This window comes from Pogona vitticeps, chromosome 3 (genome assembly GCF_051106095.1).
Source record: "Pogona vitticeps strain Pit_001003342236 chromosome 3, PviZW2.1, whole genome shotgun sequence".
Classification (NCBI taxonomy): Eukaryota; Metazoa; Chordata; class Lepidosauria; order Squamata; family Agamidae; genus Pogona; species Pogona vitticeps.
This window is the reverse complement of record NC_135785.1, coordinates 261,577,984-261,595,944: the sequence shown is the minus strand read 5'-3', so window position 1 is coordinate 261,595,944 and position 17,961 is coordinate 261,577,984. Positions and strand designations below refer to the sequence as shown.

The 17,961-nt window shown below is 42.0% G+C and overlaps 1 protein-coding gene across 2 annotated transcripts in view; it reads left to right on the top strand.

Moving 5' to 3' along the window:
• The window catches only part of UVRAG (UV radiation resistance associated), a 105,907-nt gene that overhangs the window by 75,368 nt on the left and 12,578 nt on the right, over positions 1-17,961 (top strand). For both annotated transcript variants that reach the window (XM_020809690.3, XM_078390215.1), the window contains one exon: positions 7,449-7,527. In XM_020809690.3, the coding sequence (XP_020665349.3) occupies positions 7,449-7,527 (79 nt within the window). The remainder of the gene's footprint in view (positions 1-7,448; positions 7,528-17,961) is intronic.

Below are 17,961 nucleotides of genomic sequence, written 5' to 3'. Positions count from 1 at the left end.
CGTAGGCAACCTTTGCCTGTACAGTGCTGCTTCTTATTGATCGATGTCATCTTGTCCTGTGCAGCTGCGGCAGGGACTATCCTTCATTCTGCACAGGGCACTCAAGGGTAATTCCCCACAGAGTGCATTGCAGTAGTCTAGGTGGGTCCAGCATGAACATTTTTGACTTTAGCCTTTCCATGCGAATATATTAGGAAGAGAAAGGAGCAACCCAGGTGGGGCACAGAACGCCAGTTGGACACCACTAAGAAAAAGCCCTGCCTTCCTGATGCACTCTAGACTGAGGACAGAAGCTGTGAAACATTTGGCCAGAATCCTGTTGGTTAGTTGCATCAGTGTAAGTGCAATGTCAAAGCATAGTCAAAGCTATGTTTTTTCCAGTAGCGATGTATGGAAGTGAGAGCTGGACCATAAAGAAGGCTGACCACCAAAGAATGGATGCTTTTGAATTGTGGTGCTGGAGGAGACTCTTGAGAATCCCCTGGACTGCAAGGAGAACAAACCTATCCATTTTGAAGGAAATCAACCCTGAGTGCTCACTGGAAGGACAGATCCTAAAGCGGAGGCTCCAAAACTTTGGCCATCTCATGAGAAGGGAAGACTCTGATGCTCAGAAAGTGTGAAGGCAAGAGGAGAAGGGGACGAGATGGCTGGATAGTGTCATCGAAGCGACCAACATGAACTTGACCCAACTCCGGGAGGCAGTGGAAGACAGGAGGGCCTGGCATGCTCTGGTCCATGGGGTCATGAAGAGTCGGACACGACTTAACGACTAAACAACAAAAAAGTGCAGTGTCATAAATTGCAGCTGCAACTTGCCGCTAATGAACAAGATGCCACTTTTTGTCCCTCATTGTGTGCCAGACCCATGACTTGGTGTGGCACAAGGGATGCAGTTGGCCGCCTAGAGTGGTCCTAAGGCACTAGATAGGTGGGATATTAAATAAATGAATGAATGAATGAATGAATGAATGAATGAATGAATGAATGAATGAATGAATGAATAAATAAATAAATAAATAAATAAATAAATAAATAAATAAAAAATTACTGGCAACTTGGTCTCTAGTGCTACTCCTGTCCTCTGAAGATGCTGGCCACAGAGACTGGCGAAACATTAGGAAGAACAACCTTCACAACACGGCCAAAGAGCCCGAAGAACCCACAACAACCATTGGTCACTAGAGTTTATGCTATCATCCTTACTTCACTGCAGTTAACCCAATGATTTGGGATGGCGAGTGTTGGAAATCACTGCCAATTACCCATTTAATGTCAGTTCTCAGGCAGCGAATTACTAGCCGTAGACCCACTCTGTGCACTTGATCAAATCCGTCAGCTCTGCCTTAGAAAAACTAGTTCTGTCCTATTTTCCTGCAGATCATGCTGTGAATTGGAATATAATCCTTTTGGTGAATTCTCAGAGCTTCAGTGAGTGAGAAAAAATTCTTTCCAAGCCATGACTGGAAGCCTTACATTTCCAGCTCTGTTTACTGACATTTTTGTGCTCGTGCAGTTGGGATGCGGCAGATTTGCAGCTCCTTACTTGGATTTCTTCCGTTCAGTTTGAAATGTAAGCAAAAAGGGGGGAAAAAAGGAAAATCAGGATCTAAACCACATGTTTTTCATGTCAGATGACAAACAGGTGGGAGGCAGTGGAAAAAAAATCAATGAGTTCCTTAAGCTTAATAATAGTTTGGATTAAAGGCAGGTGGCTGTACATGGACACATGAAAAATCAATCGCCATTATATTGGTACATATGAGATAGATCTCTTAGAATACAAAGGAATTCATAAATTACAAAATTTAGCAATAAAGATGCTTAGTCTGAGAACCCGGAAGAGTAAATGATTTTGTCTAAGGGGGAATAGATTTTTTTTAAAAAGTACCTAGATCCTTTTTAGTTTTGCTTTAACATCTAACATCTGACTGGCCCAAGAAGCCTGCGGAGACTCATTACAGCCTTTTCAAATATCGTAGCTGTCCTGTGACGCTGAACAGGTTGAGATTAGTCCGGTAACAGCATGAGGCTGTGAAATGAAATGAGGGTGTGATTGGGAAGTGCTTGTCTAAGGTCAGCAAAAAATGACGGGTGGAAGGGGAGCTTAGTCGCTTAATGGGAGACAGACCCGACCCAAATATATCCTTTTGTAGTCGTGACAGTGACAGCTTTGAAGATCGATGGCAGGATGTCCTTAAATTAATAGTTTAATGTGACATTGTAAATTAAGGGAAGTTTCTTATACTTACGTTAATACCGATTTAAGAGACACCAAACTACAGCTATAAACTCCTCCTTTGATAGGATGGTACTATTGTCTGCCTGTAATGCCCGTACAAAATGAGGCAGACAAATGGTTGAGTTAAAGAAATATTTCTCAGCTGAAGTAATCTTTTAGTTCTTTTGTTTTTGATGCTTAAGGTTGAGAAGACTCCTGGATTTAAGTGAAAGCAATATGCTAAGAATTCAGCTCAGTATTTTTATTTTATGTGTGATTCCAGCATTTGGATGCTTCTAGAAAAAATTTTGAAGTCCTGACACATAATAACATGCCTAGTATTTCATGTTACACTATACGGGGTGGGAGATAATGTTCCCACAGGCATTTATTTGACAGTTTATGCTAGAGAGAGGAAATAAGCAGGAGATTTTTGTATGTACATACTTATTTATTTGGAAATGAATTTACTTTGACCTTTAACTCCGACATAATTAAAATCAATGCAGCATAAAATTTCCCAGTCTAAATATTTGGAAACAATTTGGTTATTATCAATGTTTATATGCCACCTTTTTGTTTTTTTAAGAAATAAACTAGTTTGTTCACAATAATTGTAAATAAAAAATGCAGTTATAAAAGAAAAAAAGCCCAGCTACGGAACCATTGAAACATAAAACATCAAGATTAATTCAAAAGGCTCAGTGTAAGAGGTTTTGCTTAAAATCTTTTCTGAATGCCAAGAGAGCCAGTCATCATTTGGGTGTAAATGCATCAGACGAAGCCGCTTCCCATGTGCCTGACAAGGCGGGCCTCTGTGCATTTGGGAGGACGGCCTTGGCTTCATTCATATCTTAATAACCTGACAAGTTCAGGACCTTAGGTGATGTCCCACTCCCTGTGTAATGGTGGTTTGGCTTGGTTTTTTTTTTTTTTAAATTGGATCTTATCAAGGACATTAAGCCCTGACAAGGTGGGATCTTGAAGATCCAGCTTGATTTGTCTTCCTCTGAATGAGGGGGGAAGGCTGAAGGAAGTGAGCACACATTCACTCGAGATGAAATAAATGAATACATTTATGGGCCAGCCCTTGGTGGAGTCCAGCTCACGAGATTCTTCACCTGCAGAAGACCAGAGGGAGGCTCATTTCCCTTCCTCTGCCTTCCGGGAGGACGACACTGAAGGAGTTGGGTGGAGGAGCCGTCACCCATCCGTTTTTTTTTTCCTAACAAAATATTCCTTCCTGTTGGGTTTTTCCCAGTTGTATTATTTCTCTTTCTTTGAAAGCGTGTTTGTTTCACGTATGTCCATATTTTCACATCAAGACTTAATCAGAAGAAGTTAGCGACTCATCAGATAAGCCCTTTTAGCTTTTGCAATAGTGGCTGTGGAAGTAGTTCAACGTATTATAAGAACATCAGAAGAGCCTGGCTGGATCCAGCCAAGGGCTCCTCTAGTCCAGCTCCCTGTATCTCCCAGTAGCCCCCACCAGATGCCTCTGGGAGCACAGGAGACAACGAGAGACCTGTCTCCTTATACCCCCTTCCCCTGCATTTGGCCTTTGGAGGTCCCTTCCTTCAAAGCCCAACGATAATACATCCCCATCAGGGCTTGTCACCTGTGATGGGACTTTTCCTCCAGGAATCTGTCCAATCCCCTTTTTAAGGCATCTAGGCCATCCCCACATCCTGTGGCAAGGAGTTCCACAGACTAACCACAGGCTGGGTCAAGAAGTGTTTTCTTTGGTCTGTTCTCACTCTCCCAACACTCCACTGAGAGGGAAAAGAGCTTCCCTCTCTCCACTTGATTCATCCCCTGCATAATTTTATACATCTCCATCATGTCCCTCCTCAGGAGCCTTTTCTCTAGACTCAAGAGCCTCCAACGCTGCTGCCTTTCCTCACAAGGGAGATGCCCCAGCACAGTCCTCTTTTGAGTCGCTCTGTTTCTGCACCTTTTCCACTTCCATGACATCTTTCTTGAGGTGCGGCGACCAGAACTGTGCGCAATACTCCAGGTGCAGCCTTACCAGTGTTTTGTATAATGGCATTATAAAAGTTCCTTAATGGGTTCTTATAAGTGATATCCTTTGAACATGGTCAGATTGTAATGAGTATATATTGACTGAGTCAGCTGGTTCCCTGTGTCAGTGCAGCAGGTTCAAAACGGCATGCTCTCTGGGTGGCGACATTTGTCAAAGGGTGCTCATTAGTTTGCAAGCCCTAATGACTTGTCATGTGTAGCCTCAAACTGTATATGGTGAGTGGGAGGAAGCAGAGAGGAGGGCCCATCAACAGGCTGCAGGCTGCTTTTCCTTGGGTGCATTAGACCTAAAGGGTTTATTAGCAGCAAACTTTGTGTGATGTGATGATAGAGAGAGAGAAAAAAATAGTCAGACGTTGAGTTAGTAAAAACCTCAGTGATGAGTTCTGATTTAGAAAGATGTGAAAAGGTGATCAGATAAAGCATCAGACATTTTCAGACTTTTGAAAAATGTTTGCTGCAAAGGAATTTAATGGAGTTTCTTCAATGCGTACGAAAATTTGAGATACTCTGTCTTTTTGGAGCTGCCCTCCCCACACACACATTACCTTTGAGAAGGAATGGAACAAGCTACCTTTGAGAAGGAATGGAACATTTCAACTAAAAATTGAAATGAAAGGGATCTGGTTTTTATTTATTTATTTATTTAAAATACTTTTACCCCCACCTTTCTCTTTAAAAAAGACTTGAGGTGGCTTACATCATTAAAAACAAAATGATAGAAGCTTTAAAAAAAACACATATTATTCAAATATTAAAGAATGAATGATATTCTATTTTAAAGTGTTGCGTAAAAGCATTGCAAAAACAGAGTTAGAAGCAACAAAATGCAAACTATCCTAGACCACACTTAAGGAAGAACCTGGCTGAAGGGAGATGACATTGCCTGCTTGCAGAAGGATAGCAGAGATGGGGCCTGGCTGGCCTCCGTGGGGAGGGAGGATCAGTGTAAAAAGTAGGAAAGGAATTGATTTCTTATCTCCAGTTCTTATATTTGTATTATATTTAGCAATACAACGATCCCTTTAGAATAATCTATGAAGAAACAGTTGAACTCTCTGTACTGTGTATAATTTCTTTTTAAAAACTTTTGTTTCTAATTATAGCAAATATCACTCTCTCCCTAATGAAATACTATCACGTAACAGTGTGTTTTAAAAGGCATATTTATTGTCCAGGCTGAATGAGTTTTCTGCTATTAATTGTAATTGTATCCTTTTATAATCCAAATCCTGCTACAGTTGGATAAAGTAACTCAGTAGATATTGAAATGAATTCCTCGTGATTTATATAACAGTAGGCAGTGGAATCTCGCTGCACGTACCTTCATTTTTAGAGTGTGTTTTATTTTCCTGCACTACAGACAACTTGAATTTATAGATCTATTAAGTAGGGTGAGCTTAGATATATAGTCGTTAGAGTGATTTTATATTTTTCAACTCGAACTGACCCATTAAGAATTCGAAGTACTGTGAAACGGAGACCCTGACAGTTTGGTGCACCATAATGATGTCTGTTAAACGTTTGGCTCTTGTTAGAAATAATGCAATTTTTGTCTTTAGTTCCTGTAAAGAAGTTGTTTTGACAAAATTGAATTTATAGCATCTGCATTATGATGCCATTATAAAATTAAACTTCTGTTTAAATGTTAATACTGTCTTGTTTGGAGGATTTGGAGTTAATCTTGTATTTAAAGCCATCTAAATATGAATGCCAAAATCCTATTATACGTTATTGTAAAATAATGGAGCTGGAAGGGGCCTATATGGTCATTGAGTCTAACCTCCCTGCTCAATGCAGGAATCCAAGTCAAAGTACAGTGGTGCCTCGTTAGACAACCTTGAAAATGACAAATCTGCATGACGATGAGGTTTTGCGATCGCTATAGGGCTGGACGGTGATTTAGTCCATGCTTCCTGGACCGTTTGTTCACAAGACGATGTTTTTTTACAACTGATTGGTGGCTCCGCAAAATGTCTTCCCTGTATTTTCAGGACCCATGCTTCGCAGGACAACAATTTTAGCAGCTGATCGACGCTCACAAAATGGCTTCCCTATGGGTGATCTTCGCTGGACGACGACTGTTTTCCCCATTGGAACGCATTAAATAGGTTTCAGTGCATTCCAATGGGGAATCACATTTTGCATGACAATGTTTTCACTTAACAGTGTTTTCTGTGTAACGGATTATCATCGTCATGTGGGACACCATTGTATATCTGACAGACAGCTGATTTGATCTCACAAACACAGGAAATCATGCAAGCAGTTTTTTTTAAATTTACTGGCTATTGGTTGCATATCCAACCCTATTATTTATCAGTTGTGCAACCAGAGGATTACTGGATGTACACAGACACAGCTGGCGACATTTCTCCAACTGCTTGTATGATTAGTCTTACGCAGCACTGCAGTCCAACAGGATTCTGGTCACAATCTATATGAGATGTCACAAAACAGTGGAGTAAACAAGCAAACAAAACAGATCCTTGCAGATAAGATGCCAGATCTGGCACCACCAATTCAACTTCTGCAAACAGAATAATTTCTATAACCATAATAGTAGTATCTCTTCACAATCATCCCAAATAGGATAGTCCATCATCCTGAATCCAGGGAGATGTTTGCATCTATGATGGAACTTCCTGCCCTTTTCCCTCCACCCTAGGGGCACCGGGAAGCCAGCTCCAGAATGTTTACTAGTCCCCTTGAACACAGCCTTGTGTTCAAGGGGACTACTGCAGTGGAAACGTACATTTTTACACAAGTATATGTCTACCACTGCGTTGAGCCCATCACAAAATTCTTGCTGATAAGGGCTTGGGGGCTGAGCTAGTATATCACTCTGTCTACTTAGAACTGAAGTGACATTTGCTGGTAATTTTCACAGCTCCATCTTTGAGCTTTGGTACTAAGTCCTTTTTTGCTAGGAATTTAATGGTGTGTTAATAGAATGCAAATAACATAATTGAGTTTAATGTACTGGGTACCGACCTACCCAGTAACAGCACCTCAGAACTGAATAGGAATGTAACATGATTGCTGTAGAATAATATTGTAGAGAAGGGTTGGTTTGTACAGTCTTCATTCTTGGAGGAGGTAGGTTTTACAAGTGACAGAAGAAATGGCTTTCCGAAATTGGTTGTTTAGTGAAGTGTGCTTATATTTCCATGTTCTATTTTAGATTTCCATTGTATCCAAAAGGAGGAGAGAAACTGCAGTTTGACTATGGCGTCTATCTTCTCAACAAAAACATTGCACAGGTATGTTAGCTCTGGGGCAAAAATGTATTTCTATTCCCATACAAGATGGATTTTCCTTTGGGGAGAATGTGGCTGCTTCTCTTGCTTGCATTTCATTCTTTTCGGTTTTCTGTACTGGAAACAAAGAGTGTTGGTGGCGCCTTAAAAGCTAATACGTTTTATTTAAAATAACCTTTCTTGGGTTGTAGCCCATGAAAGTTTATGTCAAAGAAAATGCATTAGTCTCTAAGATGCCACTTGTCTCTTGGGGCCAAATTGTATGTTATAGGTAGCCTGTCCCTAAAAGCTGAAACTTGTTCATATTCTGAAGATGCAGTTCCAACAGTTCTTTGCAGTTGAACAGTTGTGTTTGTGAAGAAAGCTGTGTTTACATCCAGAAGACCAATTATAAAACAAAGCAAGCTAATTAGCAAACTGTGAGAAATGTAAAAATTCTCCTGCTGGGATAATCACATGCTCTTCAGCTCCGGAGGAATTACCTCTCCTAATGATGGATTATCTGTAATGTATAGGTTGACCACTAGTCCATTGCTGCAAAAACAATAAATGGGGTTATACTGCTGAAACATTGTACTAGAAATGGGCAAAGAGCATCTCTGTTGGTTCAACTATGGTTACATGGTATCTGGGGGGCACTTCTGGTAAATACACTGTAGAAATATATATATAAATACATATTTCTGGTTTTTTTATTTAATATTTTCAGGCAGCAGATAAGTGAATCCACAGATACTGATCCTGCCGATGGGGGGCGCCTGCTGTATTTGCATTTCTTGGGTACCTTCAATAAAATGCTAAACAGCTAATAGTTCTCAAATATACGTAGTTGTTTTGTGTTTCTATCACAATGAAGGACTGGCAGAAGTTTCCATCTTTAATCCTTGGCAACTGGAAAATAATTTTGTTTGAAACTCTGTCTGAAAAGTTACTGTTAAAGTAGCCACTATTCAGGTCAAGGGGCCAGCTCTCTGACACCGTGGCTGAAATCCTGTTGCTTAGCAAAGTTATTCAGAACTAGAGTAACCCAGTTGAACTAGTTGGAATTTATGGAGATTTAGCGGGTCTGCTGTAGTTGCAGCTTACTATGCTAAACAATAGGTTTTCGATTTCGTACATTCCAACTGTTTAGGCTTAAACCTTTGACTGTTTCCATTGTTACGCTGTAAATAGTGCTTTAAGAGAAATTTGTGAGGAGCAGCAATGTTAAAGTTGGGATGGGTGATCCGCAGGCTGGCGGTATGAAATGACTGAATCTTGCGATATGTATCATACCTACATATTCCTCTCTGAGAGGGAAAGGACTGAGGCAAACAAAGCAAAAACAGTGGAAAATCGAAACATCTCCCCAGAGGGAGGATGGAATCTCTGTGAAATTGCAAAGTAAGAACAATGAAAACCATGCCTATGTCCTTTGAGAACGTAAGGTGGAATTATAAGCAGGTCAATACAATTTTCTGCAGATCATTATGGGCGTTGTTTTGAACTGGGAATGGTATATCGGTGTGCTCCGTTTCAGCTAGTTGATAATGGTTTCCATCTGTTTCATTTGTTTTTTAAAGGCTCTTTCCTTTTCTTTTTTTTTTAAGAAGAAGTCATCACTAATCATACATACAGATTTCTTTGCTGTTTGCAACTGAAGACTTGTGGGTTTTTTTAAGCTGCAGACTGACTCATGGGGGAGTGCAAGGCATGGCTCCAGAGACTGGAAATTGATTGAGATAAAAAGCCATAAAACAGGAATCCTTCTAGACAGTGTGTGGAAAATAGCCATGAAGATGACATTTTGTGTATTGCTTAGGACCGGTCATTAATCCCTCACTGCTACTTGTGGCCTGCTCATAGATCCTCAAATATTTAATTTTAATGTATATAAAGTTATTTAAATGGGTCTCTTTTTTTCTCCCTGTAAGTTTTTTCTTAAACTCAAGCACCGCAGGTGTGACCCAATGTTTAGGTCAAATCAGGTCATACGCATTAAAGACTAATTTAGTAATCCAAGCTTTGCTCTTTCTCTGGTCCAGCAAGGGGAGTGACCTGTCTGGAAAGCTTTTCTCTCTCTCGTTCCAGCAATGGAAAGCAAACTCTGCCTTCTGTGAAACAGAAGAACTGAACGAGCATTTGACTGCTGGGACACGAGGACATATAGCTCTCCTTGATAGCATCCATGATTGTTATTTAATATTATTGTTTATTCCGTTTCTATAACCCCCCCATCTGACCAGTGGCCACTCTGGGTGGTTCAGAGCAATAACAGTGGAATAATTTATTTATTTATTTGTTTGTTTGTTTGTTTGTTTGTTTAATTTAATTTTATTTAATTTTATTTATACCCCACCCATCTGACCTAAAAGGCCACTCTAGGTGGCTTATATAATCAGTGCAGTAACATTAAACCATCATATTACTGTATATTAAAAGCACATTAAAATGGGCATTGGTTAGTTAGTTGTAATAGGCTGGTGCTCTCAGCAGCTCTTCGGCTGGCAAGGTATGAAAAGCCTGGCAGAATGGACATGTTTTAAGAGACTTCTTGAAAGACAACATTCAGGGGGCCAGATGGATTTCAGGTGGCAATTCATAGATGGGATGCAACAGCTTAAAAGGGCTGGTTCCTTGCTCTCTCCCTTTGGACCTCCCTTGGGGGTGAGCGCCCTCAGTTCTCCCCGCCTGTTGGAAGCAGGCCGCCTGCCGCGTACCGAGATCCAAAAACATTTAGGGCTTTATAGGTCAAGATCGTCACCTTGAAGCTGATACGGAAACCGACCGGTAAACCTTGCAAGGCAGCCAAGATGGGGGAGATAGAATGGTTCTTATTAACTCTGCCACATTCTGGACCTGTTGAAGTTTATGGATCATTCTCAGGCAGCCCTGTGTAGAGTGCATTGGAGTAATCTGTGCTTGGGATTGTCAATGCGTGAACGAGTCTGGTAAGGGATCTGCTGTCAAAGTAAGGACGCGGTTGTGCAATCTGGATGAGGTGGAAATAGGCAGGCTAACCACAGACACTATCTAGGAATTCATCTAGGGGAGCAGGTTAAAGTTGGGCTTTTGTGACAGTATAGATGAAAATGGTTTCGCAACAGACCCTTGTCAAGAGAGGCACCCATCTTAAGAGTAGAGTTTTCTTCCTTGAAGTTACCTGGCGGCCACAGTGAGCCCTTTGCACCTGGTAATCCTTCTACCAGACTCTCAAACAGCTGAACACGGCACGAGTTTGCTCACCCAACAGTTTCCAGATCACAGCCTAAAGAGGATGCTTGTCCCTCTACAAATTAAACCAACTTTCTGTTGCTGCTGGGGCTTACGGGTTTTCCTTTCCCCCAGTTTACTCCTTCCAGATTCCAGTACTTGGGTAATTTTATTGCTTTTGCAGTATAGCTAACGACTAATTATTTCTGTTCTTAGAATGGGGTCTCAGTAAATGGGGGGAAAAAAGGAACATTGCATGATTTAAATGTTGGCTTGCATTTTTATTCTGTTGTGGAGGTTAAGTGAGTGATGGAGGGACGGGAGGTGACTGTTTTGTGCCACAGGGTCAGTGGCGGCCAGCACACTGATGTTCTCTTTTGAGGTAACTGTTTTAATTAGCCCACCCCACCCTCCACAAAACCCCAAGGTAGCAAAGAACTTGTTTTTCAAAATTGAAACTGTATTGTTACTGAGGAGCGTTGGCATTATAATACTAGTTCCTTTCCAGGTTCTGCTAAGATTTATTCCCTTCTGCAGGAGAAGGAATGATGGTGGTACAGAGTTAAAATGAAGTAACAGATTTTGGAAGTAAAGTGAAATGAAAGCTGCAGAGATGTAACTAGGTTGTTTGGCTCTCAACTGTGGGAAATTAGGAGGAATTGACATTGCTGTCGGGAAGGGAGTGAGCGGGTGGCTGCCTCCCTGAGTCTCACCTCGATGACTTACATTTTGGACAGCTGAGAAGATCTCTGTGGCTTTCAGCTCCTCATCACTGTGTTAGAACAGTGAACGCCTGCACATTTAGCACGGCTGCTAGAAAGCAGCGACTGGCTGGCTGGCTGCCTCTTGCTGCAGAGTAGGAGGGCTTTTTCTTTTATACGTTGAGAAGCATATACTGAGTTGTAGGAAGAACAACTTGAAATAGAGGCCCCATTCGGACATCACAGTCAGCCAGAACTCACGAGGATGAACTCGCATGCCTGTGCGTGCTAGGTAATCGCCCTAGTTTACAGCAGGAACATTTAAACAAATGGTAGACTTGGATCTGGTTCACTGAGGCATTGAAACCTGGCAGGGGCCGACTTTCTGACTAGCATCTTCCTTGACAGCTAGAGAATTAACTGGTGCATTATTTTGTGCCTCATTGCAGTGGCCACACTGCAGAGCGAAAGTCCGTGGTTCAGCTTGTTCTGCTGCAAGCAAGACTAACAGGGCAGCCTGCTGCAGCAAGCTGGGTCTCCTCTGTATGCTGCGGGTCCAAGAGACTGCTCACTTTGCTTAGATGTGTCATTGAACGTGGCCATCGCCGACTGCAGTGGTTCCCCACCTTGGGCCACCCAGGTGTTTTGGACTTCAGTTCCCAGAAGCCTTCACCACCACAACTGTGATGGTCGTGAGTTCTGGGAGTTGCAGTCCAAGAACATCTGGGTGACCCAAGGTTGGGTCCCATTGGTTTAGTGCTTCTGATAAGAAGGTCCCTGTTACATCATAGATGCAAGGATGCAACATGAAGATTCATCTTGTAAGTGGACAAATATTGCCGATCCAAAACAATTACATACATACATATAATTAGCTTGTCTGTTAAGCTAGCTGTCAAAAAAGAAACTCTCCATAATATTCTGGGGAATAGTAAATCAATAATCTGATTATTGCTGAGAAACAGACTGCCTTGCTAAATATCTAAAGTACTTGTTTTAGGACAGAAAGAGGAGGAGGAGGAATAATTCTATAAAAACCAGATTGGAACCTAGAAAGAATCAATGGAAACAGCAGGAAGGCCACTGAATTAGTCATTTGAATAACTGATTTGAATGAATGAATGAACGAACGATCGAATCAATGATGTCAGAACAAGACCCTTGCAGTTGAGGCAGACCAGTTTAGTCTTCTAAGCTTGTTAATCAAAATGGAAACGGACAGTGTCATACTGTGAGCACATCACAAGAAGCCAATAATGCTGGGAAAGGCAGCAATAAGAGAGGAAGACCAAATATGAGATGGATTGACTCAATAAAGGAAGCCATTATGTTGAGTTGGCAAGACTCAAGCAGGGCTGTTAATGTTATACAGTGGGGTCTTGACTTGAGAACTTAATCCGTATTGGAAGGTGGTTCTCAAGTCAAAATGTTCTCAAGTCAAATCTGCATTTCCCATAGGAATGCATTGAAAACCATTTGATCCGTATCTGCTCTTTTCCGTCCATAGAAACTAATGGGAAGCTGCTATTCCGCCTTCGACCACCAGAGGGGGATATTTTGTTTCTTTTTTTTCTTAGGTCAAGAAAGGTGCAGGGAAGGCAGGGAAAATACAGTCCAGGCAGTACAAGTACCAGGCAGTCCGAAGACTGTCTCCCAATTCACTCTCTAAACGCTGGGAGGAGTGAGGAAGCAGACAGGCACCCTTTTCACTGGCCAACAGTTAACGGAAAGTTCACATTTTGCACTTTCCCTGCCTCCCACGTGGTTTTTTTTTCAGTTCTTAACTCAAATCTAAGTACTTAAGTCAAGTCAATATTTTCCTATGAGAGCGGTTCTTAAGTCAAAATGTTCTTAACTCAAGCCGTTCTTAAGTCAAGACCCCACTGTAGTGACTTTATGAACTAGACTTTTTGGAAATAAGTAGTTCATAAAGTTAGTTGGAAACAACTTGACAAGATGTAACAGCAACAACAGAAAGCTACTTAATCATGAATTCACCTCCCTCCATCTGAGCGTTCAGCCCGAAGGCATGGAGTGTATCACGGCCTCTCCCAATTTGAATAGACCGTTGTCCAGCGAAGAGACAGTCCTGGACGCAGCAAAATCAAGGGAGCTGGACAGGGGACAGATTGTATTTGTCTTCCGTGTGGAAGGGATGGTCACTCTTGAATCGGCCTTCTCAGCCACACACCAGATGCTGTTCCAAGTCCTCTATTCAGAGCACGTTATTGTAGTCTCTCGAGACTGAAGGATGCCTGCACCCTCCCTCCCAATCAGATTATCAATTTGTTTGCTTATTCGGTCAGTTTAGGAGTAATATTATACTGTGGTTTGGCACTTTGTCTATCTGAACCAATCCATTCTCACTTCAGTTTGCTGGCACTGCTTAGTGTTAGTTTTAGTGCTAAATTTAAATTTCAAAGCGGAAGGCTTTGTTAAACTTTGTTTTTGGATTTAATATTACAGACCTCTATTCTTTATGGATGCAAAAGTTGTTTTACTTCCCAGCTGCTCATAAACTTGTGAACTTTTAACCCTTGAAAGAAAGAAAGAAAGAAAAAATCCCTTGATGTAATTCTTAGATTAATGTGTGAGTTCCCTCCAAGTGAGGTCATACAAAGGGAATACACCCATGTCTTGAAATCTGATAAACATCGGTTCATGGTACTGAAGAGTTTAAATAAATACAACGACATAAACTTCGGAAGGTTTTAGGTTGTAACACAAGCCTGTGGTCTGGCTGTAAAAAAGAGTTTAAACATTGATAATGTGCCTTGGTGTATTTGGGTTTGAAGTCTTTAATGACTGCACTGTCATCTAAATTGCCCTTTATATATATGTATTCTATAAAACAGTTGAGGCACCATTTTATAAGTCCCCTTGCATCTCTTACGAAAATTGGAATTCACTCTTACAATTATACTGCAAGTTTGCTTGTGTAAATCATTCCTGTATCTTCTTTGTAATATAAAACTGAACTGTGACATTCCTCCCTGGAGAAAAGAGTTATTGTATGAACAGCAGAAAAATACCTTACTTGGGTGTCTCTGGTCCACCTATCTCAGTGGGTTCTCTCTCAGTGGTTCTTCCTAGGCTTGGAAAGAAGTCATCCCCAACTAACTGTTTATTTATTCAAAATATTTATATCCCACCTTTCTCTTGAAAAGGACCCACTTGTGGTGTACAGTCACCATCTGTGTCTGACCATATGGTATCGCAGAGGGCCCCCCCCCTCCACAAAATTGTTTTTATTCTGCCATGCTTACACTTCTCCCTTCAACAGCTCTGCAATTAGGGGGTGCCAGACTTTCATGTAGTTCAAAATCCGTGTATAACTCCTAATGCTTCCCCCAAAAGTAACTACAAAGCATAAACAGTTGATTTATATATATACAGAGAGAGAGAGAGAGAGAGAGAGAGAGAGAGAGAGAGAGAGAGCAGAACAGCTTTGCCTATTGGGATTCTCTTCCACACACTACTACCATGTGTAATAAGCCTTAAAGATCCTTATGACCCCCTGATCTAGAGGCTGAATTGGAGATGTTGTGTTTGGGACTAAAAAGGCCACTTTGACGCCTTTGGTGTTGAACTCATGGGGTTCTGGATGGCCAGGGGCACAATATCTATTGAATATTTATTTATTGGAATATTGAGTGGTTGATTGCTTGAATGGGTGTATAACCAAAGCCATGCTTCTCGGACCTCTGCAATTCAAGGCAGAAGTGTACTTTCCTACCGTAACATTTTAGGTCCTGCTTGAATCAACATGTTCTTACTCAGCCCCCCAAAAGGTGCATGGACTCTAGCTTGAGTGCACTTTGACCTGCACGGCCCGGGACAGAAAGTGGCATACGATTTGAGCAGGATGCTCATCCACTCATAAGCTGCCCCTGGAATGAAAGAAGCCTCGCTCTTGGGAAGCAAAACCCCAAACCCTCTGCAAAGCCAAAAGGGTAAATGGATAAATGATCTGCATTTTTGTCAAGTGTCATTATTTCTTTCTTTCAAAACATTGACTGAAGTCCAGTAATAGGAAGTTACACCTGGTTACTTCTGTTGACATCACTAGCTCTGGCGGTATATTTCTGATTTAACATGTTCTGTCCCACTCCCCAAAAGTCTGAAGACTCTGCTTAGTCCTGGGAATGCCTCTCTTATGAAACTGGACATGCCTTAGGAAAGCCGTGCTCTCTGTTCCCCTCTTCTTGTTGTTAGTTGTTAAGTTGTGTCTGACTCTCCATGACCCCATGGACCAGAAGAGCACGCCAGGCCCTCCTGTCTTCCACTGCCTCCCGGAGTTGGGCCAAATTCATGTTGGTAGCTTCGATGACACTGTCCAACCATCTCGTCCTCTGTCATCTCCTTCTCCTCTTGCTCTCACACTTTCCCAACATTATGGTCTTTTCCAGGGAGTCTTCTCATGGGATGGCCAATGTATTGGAGCCTCAGCTTCAGGATCTGTCCTTCCAGTGAGCACTCAGGGTTGATTTCCTTCAGAATGGATACGTCTGTTCTCCTTGCATGTCCAGGAGACTCTTAAGAGTCTCCTCCAGCACCACAATTCAAAGGCATCAATTCTTCGGTGGTCAGCTTTCTTTATGGTCCAGTTCTCACTCCCATACATTGCTACTGGAAAAACCATAGCTTTGATTATGTGGGCCTTTGTCGGCAAGGTGAGGTCTCTGGTTTTTAAGATGCTGTCGAGGTTCGTCATTGCTTTCCTCCCAAGAAGCAGGCGTCTTTTAATTCCATAGCTGCTGTCACCACCTGCAGCGATCATGGAGCCCAAGAATTCCCCTCTACAATGTCCTTAACCCCAGCTGAGTGTATTCTGAACTCGCCTTCCTCACTCTGGTCCCTTCCAGAAAGTTTTGATTGCAACTCTGACAATCTGGTGTGTCTTGCTATTTCTGCAGCATCTTTACTTTAACATGTAATTTTGCCAGCAGAGATACTTATGGGGCAGAAGTTCTTATACATTCACAGCATTTTCCCTCCAGCTCTAGAAGCAGTACTCCTGGCTGGCCCTGTGCTGCTTACTTATGCCTCTTTTCCCCTTGCAATGCATTTGATGCAATGCTCAGCTGCTTACTTGGAGACTCAGAAAAATGTCAGCACTCCAAGACAGCTGTACCGCCCCCCCACTCTAATATAGTCTGAGTGGATATTCATTGGGAGATCTCTTTCCGCAGAGGAGTCCCCCTTATATTAACACTACACTGACCCTGGCCCGGAGCCAGCCTTGTCTAAGGGCTGACATTATGGCTGTCCCCCAGAGTGGTGACCATTTTGGCCTCAGCAATGTAGCTGGGTCTTCGCAGGCACCTGAGCGGGCTGATTTGCACATTCGCCACTTTTACTGTTCCCGCTGAAAAAGACCTGCTCCTTCTCCCCCGCGCCTGGTAACGCACTTGCACTTAGAAGGAGAAACTCAACTCTGGACTAGAGTCTGGGCTTTCCCCTGCGAAAACCGAGGAGACAGCTGAAATAATTGCAGATCCAGAGCCAAGAAAGCTTTTATCTGACGTGAAAGCTGCTTTTGGATGGTGCTCTTGAACTCCCTTGACAACTCCCAAATTAAAATGATTAAGTGAAAATAGGACGTAGCTGTTACTTTTATGCACAGCCTCTTTCCTATTTCATAAGTCTCCCTGCCTGACTATATTTGGGATTAATGCATGCCTCCTTAAGTCCCTTAATCCGGTTATTTATATACTACAAAACCATTAGAAGTTGGGGATGGGCTTTTTAAAAAGAATGATTATATACCTTCTAACTGATTTCCATATGTAATGTGTGCGTTTTCTTCTTTAAAAAGGGGAAAGAAGCTCTAAGGTATAATAGTGTAAGTAGTATTTTGTAAGAGTCACTTAAGAATTTTTCAGAAGTTATGAGAAGTAACGAAGACATTTTCTTAGTGTGCTCCACAATTCTGTACTGCTTCAAGATGAGCCAAAGTCCTGGTTCAGAAAATTGGCTTTTTTTAGGATTCAGAGGGCTAAACTACTGTATGCGGGAATAATCTATGGTGTATTTGTAATCAGGTCGGTGTGTCCAGATTAAGGGTGTAAATCTTTGCTTTGTCGCTCTCACCTGCGAAAAGTTGTCTCCTTACAGGGAAAAATTACAGGAGCTTTTGTGCGCTTTTCGTTTTTCAACCGTTTATTACAAAAGAAGTCCTTTTTTGTACTCCCACCCACTCAGATGCTTTGTCGTTTGTGCAAAAAAAATGCTTCTTTAGTGAAAAATGCTTCCTTTCCCCCTACTGCTGCACCACCAAATTTGGAAGACTTGCCATGGAAGTCTATGTGGCCCGTGGTCTGCAGGTTGCCATCCAACCTCGTACCAGGGGTCCTCCTGGGCACTCCTTTTATTATTGCTTTGTAGTAGAACTGAACACGCTGTGCTGAGGACAGAGTGGATCCAAAGTTTAGGCTATGTGGAGTTGGGCTCTTGACAGAAGTTCATATTTCCTGAAGCCATCAGGGCACATGCAAGGAATGTCATATATCCTGTCCTGTATCTGATAGTGCTTAACGTGGCC